Source organism: Procambarus clarkii, chromosome 12 (genome assembly GCF_040958095.1).
Source record: "Procambarus clarkii isolate CNS0578487 chromosome 12, FALCON_Pclarkii_2.0, whole genome shotgun sequence".
Classification (NCBI taxonomy): Eukaryota; Metazoa; Arthropoda; class Malacostraca; order Decapoda; family Cambaridae; genus Procambarus; species Procambarus clarkii.
The window spans coordinates 12,138,724-12,154,219 of record NC_091161.1 but is presented as its reverse complement, the minus strand read 5'-3'; the positions used below and the strand labels follow the sequence as shown (position 1 = coordinate 12,154,219).

The 15,496-nt window shown below is 44.2% G+C and overlaps 1 protein-coding gene across 19 annotated transcripts in view; it reads right to left on the bottom strand.

Moving 5' to 3' along the window:
- Positions 1–15,496, bottom strand: part of SLO2 (slowpoke 2) — a 591,490-nt gene that overhangs the window by 373,456 nt on the left and 202,538 nt on the right. Inside the window, exon 1 of one of the 19 annotated variants that reach the window (XM_069323248.1) lies at positions 13,485–14,223. The exons of the other annotated variants lie outside the window; for them this stretch is intronic. Coding sequence (XP_069179349.1) covers positions 13,485–13,990 — 506 coding nt within the window. The 5' untranslated portion in view covers positions 13,991–14,223. Of the gene's footprint in view, positions 1–13,484; positions 14,224–15,496 lie in introns of those variants that run through there. 19 annotated transcript variants of the gene reach the window in all.

The window sequence follows — 15,496 nt, the reverse complement described above, 5'->3', positions numbered from 1 at the left end:
CTCCCTGGAACAAAAAGCTCCAAGCAGCACGGTCTATGGCGATCCCGTAGAATCTGTATGTTATCTAACTACTCCCACTTCCCGTCCCCCAATTCCAGCAACCCATCTGGAACTGGATGCTCCCGGACGCAGGTTCGAATCCTCATCACGGCCCTTGTGGATTTGTCCATCTGGAAGGACTTTAACAAAGCCAGAACTTCCAGGTGAGAGAACAAAGTAAGAACTATTCAATGTTCTGCAAGAAGACATATCTGGTCTTGTTGCTATTGAGACCATGGAGCGACCAGGGAGCCGGTCGGCCGAGCGGACAGCACGCGGGACTTGTGATCCTGTGGTCCTGGGTTCGATCCCAGGCGCCGGCGAGAAACAATGGGCAGAGTTTCTTTCACCCTATGCCCCTGTTACCTAGCAGTAAAATAGGTACCTGGGTGTTAGTCAGCTGTCACGGGCTGCTTCCTGGGGTGGAGGCCTGGTCGAGGACCGGGCCGCGGGGACACTAAAGCCCCGAAAGCATCTCAAGATAACCTCAAGATAACCAAAGTGTAAATTGTAGAGAGACCTTCAGAAGTCACTATTCTCTGGCTGTCATCGGTAAGAAAAATGTTGAATTCTGAATGCCTTGCTCCTCGTGTATTGGAGACTTTGATGGCTGGATGTGGAGACATGTTTATGATCTCTAAAGTTTTGAAGTTCATGGAAGCTTGGTTCGGGGTAGGGTTTTCTTTTTCAGGGTAGCATTTCACCTTCTCTACCCTTCACTATCAGCTATACCCTTCACTATCTTCCCTACCCTTCACCACCTACCCTACCCTTCACCATCTTCCCTACCCTTCACCACCTACCCTACATTTCACCACCTTCCCTGCCCTTCACCACCTTCCCTACCCTTCACCATCTTCCCTACCCTTCACCACCTACCCTACATTTCACCACCTTCCCTGCCCTTCACCACCTTCCCTACCCTTCACCATCTTCCCTACCCTTCACCACCTACCCTACCCTTCACCATCTTCCCTACCCTTCACCACCTACCCTACCCTTCACCACCTTCCCTACCCTTCACCACCTTCCCTACCCTTCACCACCTTCCCTACCCTTCACCACCTTCCCTACCCTTCACCACCTTCCCTGCCCTTCACCACCTTCCCTGCCCTTCACCATCTTCCCTACCCTTCACCACCTTCCCTACCCTTCACCACCTTCCCTGCCCTTCACCACCTTCCCTGCCCTTCACCATCTTCCCTACCCTTCACCACCTTCCCTACCCTTCACCACCACCCCTACCCTTCACCACCTTCCCTGCCCTTCACCACCTTCCCTACCCTTCACCACCACCCCTACCCTTCACCACCTTCCCTACCCTTCACCACCTTCCCTGCCCTTCACCACCTTCCCTGCCCTTCACCATCTTCCCTACCCTTCACCACCTTCCCTACCCTTCACCACCTTCCCTACCCTTCACCACCTTCCCTACCCTTCACCACCTTCCCTACCCTTCACCACCTTCCCTGCCCTTCACCACCTTCCCTACCCTTCACCACCTTCCCTACCCTTCACCATCTTCCCTACCCTTCACCACCTTCCCTACCCTTCACCACCTTCCCTACCCTTCACCACCTTCCCTACCCTTCACCACCTTCCCTGCCCTTCACCACCTTCCCTGCCCTTCACCACCTTCCCTACCCTTCACCACCTTCCCTACCCTTCACCACCTTCCCTACCCTTCACCACCTTCCCTACCCTTCACCACCTTCCCTACCCTTCACCACCTTCCCTGCCCTTCACCACCTTCCCTACCCTTCACCACCTTCCCTACCCTTCACCACCTTCCCTTCCCTTCACCACCTACCCTACCCTTCACCACCTTCCCTACCCCCCTACCAAGGGCGCCTGACAGCTGAGTCGACAGCGCGTCGGATTCGTAGTCCTGAGGTTCCGGGTTCGATCCCTGGTGGAGGTGGAGACAAATGGGCAAAATGTTTCTTTCACCCTTTTGCCCCTGTTACCTAGCAGTAAAATAGGTACCAGGGAGTTAGTCAGCTGTCACGGGCTGCTTCCTGGGGGTGGAAGCCTGGTCAAGGACCGGGCCGCGGGGACACTAAAGCCCCGAAATCATCTCAAGATAACCTCAAGAACCTAACTTTGCGTTATCATTTCCAGATAACACCAAAATCAGCATGACATAAAATGGTATTAAAAACCATGTTTAATAAATCAATTATACACGATGTTTTTTGGGGTTTAATTCTAAACGACTTTTAAGAAAGTTCTGCTAATTTCCTTGAATTAGTTCACTAATTTATGCTTTTAAACGTGCATAAATTTGTTATGCAATAGGCTTCCGTTATCTTGAGGTTATCTTGAGATGAATTCGGGGCTTTAGTGTCCCCGCGGCCCGGTCCTCGACCAGGCCTCCACCCCCCAGGAAGCAGCCCGTGACAGCTGACTAACACCCAGGTACCTATTTTACTGCTAGGTAACAGGGGGCATAGGGTGAAAGAAACTCTGCCCATTGTTTCTCGCCGGCGCCTGGGATCGAACCCGGGACCACAGGATCACAAGTCCAGCGTGCTGTCCGCTCGGCCGACCGGCTTAACCGAATTTGATCATGAAATATTGAAATCCAAAAGCTTTAGTTGACAAAAATCACAAAATGTTTTGTTATCCAATTCTGGATAACGAGCGATACAGAGTTATCTTGTAATTTGTAACCACCATTTAACTTGTTTGCTGCTTCGTGAATCTGGCCCCCAGGTTCGTAAGTGCTTGCGTAACTGCTTCGAGAATCTGGCCCCAGGTTCGTAAGTGCTTGCGTAACTGCTTCGTGAATCTGGCCCCCAGGTTCGTAAGTGCTTGCGTAACTGCTTCGTGAATCTGGCCCCCAGGTTCATAAGTGCTTGCGTAACTGCTTCGAGAATCTGGCCCCTGGTTGTTTGAAAGTCGGCGTTCAATCCCTGAACGTCCAAGTACTTGGGCACCAATCCTTCCCTGCATCCTAGCCCAAATCCCAATCCTCCAATCGTTTCCAAATGCCACATAGCTGTACTAGTTTAACAATTCCTCCTACTAATTACCCAATCATCATCCACGTAGCTTAACAAGCATTCTTACATGAATCTTCCTAATGAATTGCCTCGTTCCGAACCAGTTCCGAACTAGTAACAAGTCTTCGCCAATGATCTAATCCTCTGATATGGATGACATTTCCATACACAAGAGTGTGATTCACTAGCCTATGTTGGAGTGGCGCTGGCAGACCCTAAGCCAACAGAAGGAAGGCTTTCCAGAGCTGATACAGACCCGCTAAAAGCCGATTGGATCATCTGCTTTAAGCCAGCTTGTCGCTGAGCTGGTGGTTGAGGGGGTGGGGTTAGGGGGTAGTTAGGGGGTAGTTAGAGTGGATAGATTATGATTGAAGTGGTGGTAAAGATCGTGAGGAATAATAGACACTGATCTATCAGATAATCCATCTATCAGATAACCCAGAAACCGCCTCTTTGCTTATTCAACATAATTTGACCTTCTGTTAATGTGTTTCAATCACGTTCTATGGTGAACACGTGTTCGAACAACACGTGTTCGAGCTACACGTGTTCGAAACGACCAATAGAACACCTAACCTAACCTACCTTAGGCCAATATATAAAACTAAAATATATTATACGGTAGGTTTATATATGTTTTCATCTGACAAAAATATATATATGATTACAAGGAGTTAAGAATGCGCCTTAGGGGAGGGCAGCATTTTGCTGAGACAGTCTGAGGCAGGGCTGGGGATGGCAGCATTTTGCTGAGACAGTCTGAGGCAGAGCTGGGGAGGGCAGCATTTTGCTGAGACAGTCTGAGGCAGGGCTGGGGATGGCAGCATTTTGCTGAGACAGTCTGAGGCAGGGCTGGGGAGGGCAGCATTTTGCTGAGACAGTCTGAGGCAGGGCTGGGGATGGCAGCATCGTGCTGAGACAGTCTGAGGCAGGGCTGGGGATGGCAGCATTTTGCTGAGACAGTCTGAGGCAGGGCTGGGGAGGGCAGCATTTTGCTGAGACAGTCTGAGGCAGGGCTGGGGAGGGCAGCATTTTGCTGAGACAGTCTGAGGGATGGCAGCATCGTGCTGAGACAGTCTGAGGGATGGCAGCATCGTGCTGAGACAGTCTGAGGCAGGGCAGCATCATACTGAGACAGGACCGTCTACGGTCCTGTTAAGAGAGAGCCAACTACGACAAGCCATAACAAACGAGGCAGTTTGTAAGCTTTGCACAGAGACAAACTATCATTGGGGCTGCGCCCACCAGCGGCCACGGCAGCGGCCCAAGGCGAACACCTCCAAGCAAAAAATAAAAAAAAAAAAACACACGTTATATAAAATAAAAATACAAGTAAAATACAATTAATAAATACAGTAGAATAGATGATGAAATACAGAAACATTCAATGGAATACAAATTACTGAACAAGCAGGAATGTTTTAAATGTTTTAAATGTTTTAAATGTTTTATGTTTTAAATGTTTTAAATGTTTTAAATGTTTTAAATGTTTTAAATGTTTTAAATGTTTTATGTTTTAAATGTTTTAAATGTTTTAAATGTTTTAAATGTTTTAAATGTTTTAAATGTTTTAAATGTTTTAAATGTTTTAAATGTTTTAAATTCTGCAATTGTTCTACCCATTTTGTCTTTGTTCTTAACTCAGTGAGTACAGCCACTTGGGCTGGACGGTAGAGCGACGGTCTCGCGTCATGCAGGTCGGCGTTCAATCCCCCGAGACCGTCCACAAGTGGTTGGGCACCATTCCTTTCCCACCGTCCCATCCCAAATCCTTATCCTGACCCCTTCCCAGTGCTATATAGTCGTAATGGCCCTTGATAATTCCTTCCTTCTAAACACAGTAAGATGGTCAATGCACAGCTCAACATATCTGCAATATCAACCTACGCTGGTACACAGATAGAGTAAATTAACAACGGTAAGTAGATAGATTTTAGATAATTAAGAATATAAAAAAAAAAAAAAAATGCTTATACCAAAAATTAATTTGCGAAAAAATCGTGCATTAAAAGTAAGATTTATCAGTATTAAAACATAGTGTTCCTACTGTTATTCATAGGAATCATTGAAATTGAAATTGAAATTGAAATTGAAATTGAAATCAGTTTATTGAGGTAAAATCCACACAAAGGGATGAGGCAGCTCAAGCTATTCTCACCCCGTTCAGTACATCGTGTTAATACATACATCTTGAGGTTATCTTGAGATGATTTCGGGGCTTTAGTGTCCCCGCGGCCCGGTCCTCGACCAGGCCTCCACCCCCAGGAAGCAGCCCGTGACAGCTGACTAACACCCAGGTACCTATTTACTGCTAGGTAACAGGGGCATAGGGTGAAAGAAACTCTGCCCATTGTTTCTAGCCGGCGCCTGGGATCGAACCCAGGACCACAGGATCACAAGTCCAGCGTGATGGCCGACCGGCTCCCCGAAAGCCGGTCGACAGGAGAGAATGGATGTCGGTCCAAACTTGGTAGCCGGATGCTTAGACCAGATCCTCACACAAACTTGCAGGGTGAATGGTCTAGGGTCAGGGACGGACATAGGATGACCTGGGTCATCAGAATTCAAAAGGGTACACCATGCCAGGGTCACAACCTGAGAAACGACGAATTTTGATACTACCTTAAGAAGGCCTAGTCGAGGACCGGGCCACGAGGACGTTGAGCCCCGAAATTATTGCAAGGTAAGGTACACATATCAATATATTTTGAAAACTAAAATTTAGTTTCTTATGGAAACAAATTCACTGATCTTGTGAGAATTAACATAAATATTTTTTGTCCTTAATTTGACTGCATAAGTGTAAACTAGATTATCTTCCCACACGTACAAAGGATTTTTCAATCCCCGAATGTTTCTCTAAGCCAATGGGAGACTATTCTAATCCTTTAGTATATCAAACCACTAAGCTCCTCCAAGCAGCGGACCACCAGTGGTACACAGTTACATTAATTGTATAAGAGAGAGAGAGAGAGAGAGAGAGAGAGAGAGAGAGAGAGAGAGAGAGAGAGAGAGAGAGAGAGAGAGAGAGAGAGAGAGAGAGAGAGAGAGAGAGACAGAGAGAGAGAGAGAAAGAGAGAAAGAGAGAAAGAGAGAGAGAGAGAGAGAGAGAGAGAGAGAGAGAGAGAGAGAGAGAGAGAGAGAGAGAGAGAGAGAGAGAGAGAGAGAGACAGAGAGAGAGAGAGAAAGAGAGAAAGAGAGAAAGAGAGAGAGAGAGAGAGAGAGAGAGAGAGAGAGAGAGAGAGAGAGAGAGAGAGAGAGAGAGAGAGAGAGAGAGAGAGAGAGAGAGAGAGAGAGAGACACACAGAGACAGAAGAAAGAGAGACAGACAGAGACAAAGACAGAGAGAAAAAGAGAGAGAGAGACAGAGAGAAAGAGAGAGAAAGAGAGAGAAAGAGAGAGAAAGAGAGAGAGAGAGAGAGAGAGAGAGAGAGAGAGAGAGAGAGAGAGAGAGAGAGAGAGACAGAGAGAGACAGAGAGAGAGAAAGAGAGAAAGAGAGAAAGAGAGAAAGAGAGAAAGAGAGAGAGAGAGAGAGAGAGAGAGAGAGAGAGAGAGAGAGAGAGAGAGAGAGAGAGAGAGAGAGAGAGAGAGAGAGAGAGAGAGAGAGAGAGAGACAGAGAGACAGGAAGTGAAGATTACTAAAAATCCACAATAAACTACAAAATACGAACAAGCATATCAACAAATACAGCAAAAAATAAGTTCAGAGAACATAATAAAAATGGACAGAAGGAGAAATCGAACCTCGGAGGAACTGACCAACAGACAGAAGCCCTCAAGAACGACCCAAGTCCCCCCCTTGTGTCGTCCAAGAGAAATCTTCCAGATGAGAAGACGAACAAGAATTGAATTTCCTCGCGAGAGATATTGCGTTATGCGCTATGTTTTGTACTCGTATTCACGAGTCCAAACTTGCAATGGAAATCATCAAACAAATTCGCCAAGGTAATTTGATCAACATCAGCAAAAATGGGGGAAAAATACTTGCAAAGATTGACGAATTTGTGCATGGGGGAGATGGCTGGGTAGGGGAAATAGGGAGGTAGGGAGATAGGGAGATAGGGTAGGAGAAGCAAAGGCAGACTGCAAAAAGGGAGAAAGTAGAATGACCATATTCCCTCCTTCAGATGAGCGAATATATGGGAAACAAAATATATATTTCTAGTTCAAGGCCTTCTCGGAGCGTAGTCAAATATGTCTAAAAATGAAAACATTTGTTTCCACCGGATTAGACGGCGTCTGACTCCTGTAAGTAGGTTTAAAGCTTTCCCTTCCCATAAGACTTAAGCCTTACCCAACTAGTGTTCACGGGAACTCTATCCTCCAACTGGATTCCAATCAGTTTCCCAATCATTGCTTTGTAAACAAGGACAAAGGATTGGTTCCCCAGTCAATCAATCTGAGCTTCAACTACGCCACCAGACACAGTTTCTCTGTACAAGTTTAGGGTTATTCTCCCATAATCAATCAAGACACAGTCTTAATCGCTGACTGTGTGAGTTTGAAGCAGATCGTAGTCCAGCAACGAGGAGGTTTGGTCGACGACCGGGCCGCGGGGTCGCTGAGCCCCGGAATCACCTCAAGGTAACCTCAAGGTAGTTCATAGTTAAGTGTGAATCGTGGGTGTCCCCGGACGCTGGTTCGAATCCACTGTCCTGGTTCAATTATTTTGTCATAGATATATCAAACTATTGTGATTCCAGAGTGTATTGTGAGATAATATACACAGGAAGGAATTATCAGGGGGAAAGCGCCAAGCCATTACGACTATATAGCACTGGGAAGGGGTCAGGCTAAGGATTTGGGATGGGACGGTAGGAAAGGAATGGTGCCCCAACCACTTGTGGACGGTCTCGGGGGATTGAACGCCGACCTGCATGAAGCCAGACCGTCACTCTACCATCCAGTTGCATATATTGATATGACAACCTGAAAACCTCTGCAACCTGTATACCAGATGATTGAAAGTTATGAGCCGCGGACCCAAGAGCCGAAGTTGATACGCAAGCACGGATAAGTGAGTATACACACACACACACACACGCCTGCACATAGTGTTATATTATTCACACACACACACACACACACACACACACACACACACACACACACACACACACACACACACACACACACACACACACACACACACACACACACACACGCCTGCACATAGTGTTATATTATTCACACACACACACAAGCACACTATACACGTCAATAATATGGTGGTGGATAGTGAGGGAGGAACACCACTCCTCCTTCCTCCTACACATTCTCTCACTACTCTACCGTCCAATCACTTGGGCTGGACGGTAGAGCGACGGTCTCGCGTCATGCAGGTCGGCGTTCAATCCCCCGAGACCGTCCACAAGTGTTTGGGGCACCATTCCTTTCCCACCGTCCCATCCGAAATCCTTATCCTGACCCCTTCCCAGTGCTATATAGTCGTCATGGCTTGGCGCTTTCCCCCTGATAGTTAACTACCTCACCTGGCACCCCTGCCCCCTCTCTCCTACCTAGCCCAGGTACCCTTTGACTAATGAAAGCAGTTCAAGCATGCTGTTGCTATTTTACTTTCAACTACTGGATCAAAATATCCATGTAGCACGGGCTATAGTGATCCCCGGGAAGGTTCATATAACGACGTATTTAAATATATCCCGACTCTCTTATCAAAGAGCCTGACTTCCTCTCTTGGAGTCTTTACACGAAGCGAAAGCAGTTCGTGTATTCTGCCAAGGAAATTGAATAGTTCAAGCCAATTGCGTATTAAAGCAGTTTACACCAGTGGCTCGTTGATGTGTGATGAGGTGTTTTGATCCACTGATGTTCCTGTGATGTGTAAACTTTTAAAACAATACAAAGGTTCAAGGTTCAGAGATTCAAAGATTCAAAGGTTCAGAGATTCAAAGATTCAAAGGTTCAGAGATTCAAAGGTTCAGAAGTTCAAGTACAAACGTTCAAAACTGTAGCGTTCACTAACATCACAAAACTGTAGCGTTCACTAACATCACAAAACTGTAGCGTTCACTGACATCACAAAACTGTAGCGTTCACTAACATCACAAAACTGTAGAGTTCACTAACATCACAAAACTGTAGCGTTCACTAACATCACTAAACTGTAGCGTTCACTAACATCACAAAACTGTAGCGTTCACTGACATCACAAAACTGTAGCGTTCACTAACATCACAAAACTGTAGCGTTCACTGGCACTTGATTAAAATAGAGTTTTACTTGAGTTTGCAAGAATTGCAGTTTGGTGCTCCCACATGCTGGGGCCTCGACGCTGACTCCTGCAAGTCATTCATTAGTGGCTTTAGTCTTTCTTAAGTCGGTCAGCTACACAGGCGAGCAGCGGGGGTGATTGGGGGGAGATTGGGGGAGATTGGGGGAGGGGAACTATTGAACAATCAACACCTGCTTTAATTGCACTTCTTGAACTGCTCCCACACCGTGTACGTGTCTCAGACCCCCCCCCCTCCCCCACACACCGTGTACACATTTCAACCCGTTCTCGCACTTGCTTTAGTCAATATTGGCTTATTTAATAAGTGCATATGTGACATACTAATTGATTGTGAATATTTTAGTTTACCTTGAAAAGCTTCATAGAAAACACCGACCTTACCTAACCTTCTTAGTATGTTAAGATAAGCATCTTATTGCTTCGTAATTACAATTGTTACTTAACCTATACCTATAATAGGTTAAGTAATAATTGTAATTACGAAGCAATAAGATGCTTATCTTAATATACTAAGAAGGTTAGGTGAGGTCGGTGTTTTCTATGAAGCTTTTCAAGGTAAACTAAAATATTCACAATCAATTAGTATGTCACATATGCACTATTAAATAAGCCAATATTGACTATGAACAAGTGCGAGAACGGGTTGACACATTTTACGCCACAAACAATCATACCATTCAGACACAACTTTTGACTTGAACAACGTCACTTTACCGAGAGCCGGTCGGCCGAGCGGACAGCACACTGGACTTGTGATCCTGTGGTCCTGGGTTCGATCCCAGGCGCCGGCGAGAAACAACGGGCAGAGTTTCTTTCACCCTATGCCCCTGTCACCTAGCAGTAAAATAGGTACCTGGGTGTTAGTCAGCTGTCACGGGCTGCTTCCTGGGGGGTGGAGGCCTGGTCGAGGACCGGGCCGCGGGGACACTAAAGCCCCGAAATCATCTCAAGATAACCTCAAGATAACTTCCCCGTGGCTAACGAGCAGTGAAGACATCAGCATTCCAAGCACTGGCATAACTTTCCTGCTGTAAATTACAGCCAAAACTAACCTAATGATCACAATTGGGTTGCTACGAGGTGCGGCAGCCGCCCCTCTGGAGCCGCCAGCCATGACTCTAACCAGAGAACCTCTCTCGCTACCACATATATACATTATTAATAATAATACCAGCGTGTTTCGCCTCTCGTCAGACTCCCTCAGTCAAGAGCAACACCCAAAGCTGTCAAGCACCTGGTGTGGCCTGCAGGCCGCCTCCGTCAACAGCGACCACTTAACTCAGGAAGCAGGCTAACACCAGTATGCGTTCGAGTCACTTCTGGGGTGTGAGTTTTCAGTTGCATATAGTCCTGGGGACCATTCAGGCTTGTTCGCATATATATATATATATATATATATATATATATATATATATATATATATATATATATATATATATATATATATATTAGTATATTTTGGTAGCAGTCTTTCCTGTAGACATATATTATTAAATATGACCGAAAAAGTAAGATTAATAATTCTAACACGAATTTTCTCAATCTTTCGTACATTTCGTTTCACTGTTGGAGGTAAATCAAAAATCAATTCTCCAAAATTCATTTTTATTTCTAGTCTGACGCGACACGAGCGCGTTTCGTAAAACTTATTACATTTTCAAAGACTTTAGTTCACAAATACACAACTGAATAGAACTTACGTATCTCCGATTTTATATCTACATTTGAGTGAGGTGGGAGGGGTGATGTGGCATTAACACAAGACAGAACAAGAGGGGATATTAATAGGGTATTAAAAGTATCAACACAAGACAGAACAAAATGTGGTATTAATAGGGTATTAATTTCATCAACACAAGACAGAACACGAAACAATGGATATTGAATAGAAGTGTTTGTAGAATTTTGGAGAATTGATTTTTGATTTACCACCAACAGTGAAACGAAATGTACGAAAGATTGAGAAAATTCGTGTTAGAATTATTAATCTTACTTTTTCGGTCATATTTAATAATATATGTCTACAGGAAAGACTGCTACCAAAATATACTAATATATATATATATATATATATATATATATATATATATATATATATATATATATATATATATATAGATATATATATATATATATATATATATATATATATATATATATATATATATATATATATATATATATATATATATATATATATATATATATATATATATATATATATTGGTCGGGAGTCAGTACATGGGACAACTGAAGGCTAGAAAGGCAGGATCCCGATGACAATTAACTAGATCTAGCAGTTACAAATACTAAATGTACACGCAGATATGCAGTCTAAAGCCTTAAGTGAAGGTCTGATTAGTGACCCTTCTCGCTATTAATGATCTCCACAGTTGTAATTTGGTCAAGTCTTCTTTTTAACGTAAGAAAGTCTGAATGTTTCACGTTTATAATACCGCCGGCAACACTGCTCGTAACATCGGCAACACTGATAAGCTGTTATCTTTTGTATTGTATTGACAACAGCAAATACAATCATTTTAATAAAATATAAGTTTTTAACAATTTTAAACATAGTTATTATAATCTATAGGAGTAATGCTGTTGATGGTTTTTGTCAATACATTTCTAAGCGGGAAATTCAAATTTCCAAACGGGCGGGAAATTCAAATTTCAAAACTGGCGGGAAATTCAAATTTCAAAACGGGCGGGAAATTCAAATTTCCAAACGGGCGGGAAATTCAAATTTCAAAACGGGCGGGAAATTCAAATTTCAAAACGAGCGGGAAATTCAAATTTCAAAACGGGCGGGAAATTCAAATTTCAACACGAACGGGAAATTCAAATTTCCAAACGAGCGGGAAATTCAAATTTCCAAACGGTTGGGAAATTCAAATTTCCAAACGGTTGGGAAATTCAAATTTCAAAACGGGCGGGAAATTCAAATTTCAAAACGGGCGGGAAATTCAAATTTCAAAACGAAGTTATGCTTGTTAAGCATCGCATTAACACCAAGTGTTTCTTCTGAACATTGTTCTTCCCACAACCTTGGTCTCCACTTTTGTTCCTTCGTGATAACCTCTTCAAATTTCAAGTGTAGTTCCTTACACACTCTGTCGTTTTCCGTGAGAATTCCTCCCTCCTCCTTGTCTCCTCAAGTTGATCACTTCGTCTCTTATTTGTCGATTTTATTCGTATATGTTGTTAAACAACCCAGCAAACACACAGCGAAACTACGACGTTGGTACAACGTTCGAACAAGTTTTAACACCTCCTAACTAGTTATAACAACCAATATAGCAAGTTGTAACAATGTTCTAATACGTTATAAACAGGTTAAGCCAAGATATAACAACTTTATTACAAGTTGTAACAAGCGGAAAATAGGGAGTGTTACGGTTTGTGTTTCCAGGGAAGAGCTTTAGTCGGTTCGTAGATTTTTTAAGTATTGCCTCTCGGCGTTTGTCTCTTAAAAGAGATAAGATATTTTATCTTTTTTCTATTATCTTTGGGTTTTTCGTGCATTATCTGTTGAATTATTAGTTAACTTTGTTTTACTCATCCACTTTCTGTCCATTTCCTGGCCATGAATTACCTCAAAATGCCGTTTTTGTAGATACATCATAACTCTATAATGTTCCCGTCTTTTAATATATCATGTGATCGTAACCGTCCAGCCCACTTGTCCACGACAACAATGTGATCGCTAACTCCACAGACCGTCCTCCTAAGATGTCCTAACGTCAAGAAAGCTGTCAATTTAAAGTGTCCTCTCCTAACCTACCAGAGGACCCAAAACAGAAAACGGGACAGCACGTCACTTTCGCCAGCCGCTTCCATTTTCTAGTACGACAACTTTCGGCCTTGTGTAACGCCTACGAGCGAAAAGCAACGCACTTTGTAGTAGGACACGTTGACCTGACATGCTCCTGGGAAGATCACAACATCTATAACACTTGACAGTTTCGTTTATGATACTACAATAATGTGTGAATGTTTATATTCCACCTTTTCTTGGAATTCTACCCCTTTGTTTGTAGTTCCATCTGCATTTATGTACATACCTTCAATGCTACTTATCTCTCCTGGGCTCCTTTGGGCTTGTCAAAGGAGTAGCTGTAGTGTGGGGGGAGATAGTGAAGTGAAGGAAGATAGTTTACGAGTAGAAAAGAGAAGTACTCACCTGCAAGTCTCATGTAGAGGCATTAGGACGTGCGTGGAGTCATCCTCGGAGTCAGAGAGAGGAGGGACGCCAGAGCCCTTCTCCTTACCGGCGACGACGGGCTCCAGCGCCTCCCCGCTTCCCCCTGGCGTCTCCTCCGTGTCGGCGTCGTCATCTTCAACCGTACTCTGTCGTGGCGCCTCTTGCGACGACGACGCCGTGTCCTCCTTCTCCTCCATCATGCTCTTCTCCATGTCGTCTGAGGCTATCCTCTTCCATCGTGTGAGTCTCCGGGCGGCCAGCGAGGGGCTGCCCAACTGCGCAGGACGCGCCAGAGCGTCCAAAAGTGGCGTAGTTCTCCAGGTGGACCCCTGGGACGCCGTCCCTGATCTCCCATAGTGGCGTCCGGCGTCGGAGAGGACTCCGGAGTGCCGTCGCACGGCGTCGGAGAGGAGGACAGTGGAGGAGGTGTGTGAGGAGCGCTCGGTGGAGGACGAGTCTCCACCACCTCCGCCTTGGTCACTCATTACCGTGACTCCCTCATTACTAGGGCCAGACCCCACTCCACGGTAGCTACTACACCTCACTCCACGCTAGACTAGCAACACTAGCGAAGCGTAACTAGTTAAGTCACACTAGCGAAGCGTAACTAGCTAAGTCACACTAGCCGAGCAACACTAGCGAAGCGTAACTAGCTAAGTCACACTAGCGAAGCGTAACTAGCTAAGTCACACTAGCGAAGCGTAACTAGCTAAGTCACACTAGCCGAGCAACACTAGCCAAGCGTAACTAGCTAAGTCACACTAGCCGAGCAACACTAGCCAAGCGTAACCAGCTAAGTCACACTAGCCGAGCAACACTAGCCAAGCGTAACTAGCTAAGTCACACTAGCGAAGCGTAACTAGCTAAGCCACACTAGCCAAACCTCACCTATATTTCACCACAATTGTCTCTCATCTCACACAGCTACTTCTCTCTTCTTGTACAACTATCACATGTAATATCCTCAACTCATTTATAACATTTTCTAATTACTCTGGAAATTTGGAATAACTTTGCAACTTCACTATTTACATATATCTATAAATATATCTATGTACATATTATGTGAATATATTTAAAATACACTGTTTATAATCATGTTTTTCTATATTCTCATTATGCAAATTTTCATAGCATATTTCTGTCAAACATTTGTTGTCTTAATTAATTACAACACACCTGTAAAGATCATAGATAAGTGTAAAACATGAAATCTTGTCAAACTATCGTTTGATCAGTTACTTCAACGTGAAGTTCACGAATTGCCACATTATTGAGGCATATGGCCATTACTCTCATAGTTCGAGTGATACTCGAGCATAAGCATAATTGTGAACGACTCGAGCAAAGGTGAAGACCTTGGAGAAGCAGCTGTCCCATAACTAGGGCCGTGATAAGGGTTCGAACTTATGCCTGGGGTGATCTCAGACGCTGCCTTAGTCGACTAGGCCACAACATGGTAAAAAGAATCACTAACATATAACCATATACACTCATGGTATAATTGAGTGTATACGGTATATGTACTAACTTAACCTAACCCACCACACACACACCGAAACTACGACGTTGGTACAACGTTCGAACAAGTTTTAACACCTTCTAACCAGTTATAACAACCAATATAGCAAGTTGTAACAACGTTCTAATACGTCATGAACACGTTAAGCCAAGACGTAACAACTTTATTACAAGTTGTAACAAGCGGAAAATAGAGACAGTTCTGGTTTGTGTTTCCAGGGAATTCACTCTTGATCAAAGATATGTTGGTAGCCTTGATATTTACACGATCTTCCCTCGACGTAGATTCTAAGATGGACACAGTGGAGGGCTTCCTGTGGCCTCATCTTAACCTCTTCATCTTGAGACGCACTCGACTCAAAGCAGAATTGTTTCGTCTCATCCCCTTGAAGAAGACTGAGACAGTTCTGCTACTCAAGTTCAAGTTCAAGTTCAAATATGTTTATTGAGATAAGCAATAAATACATCTC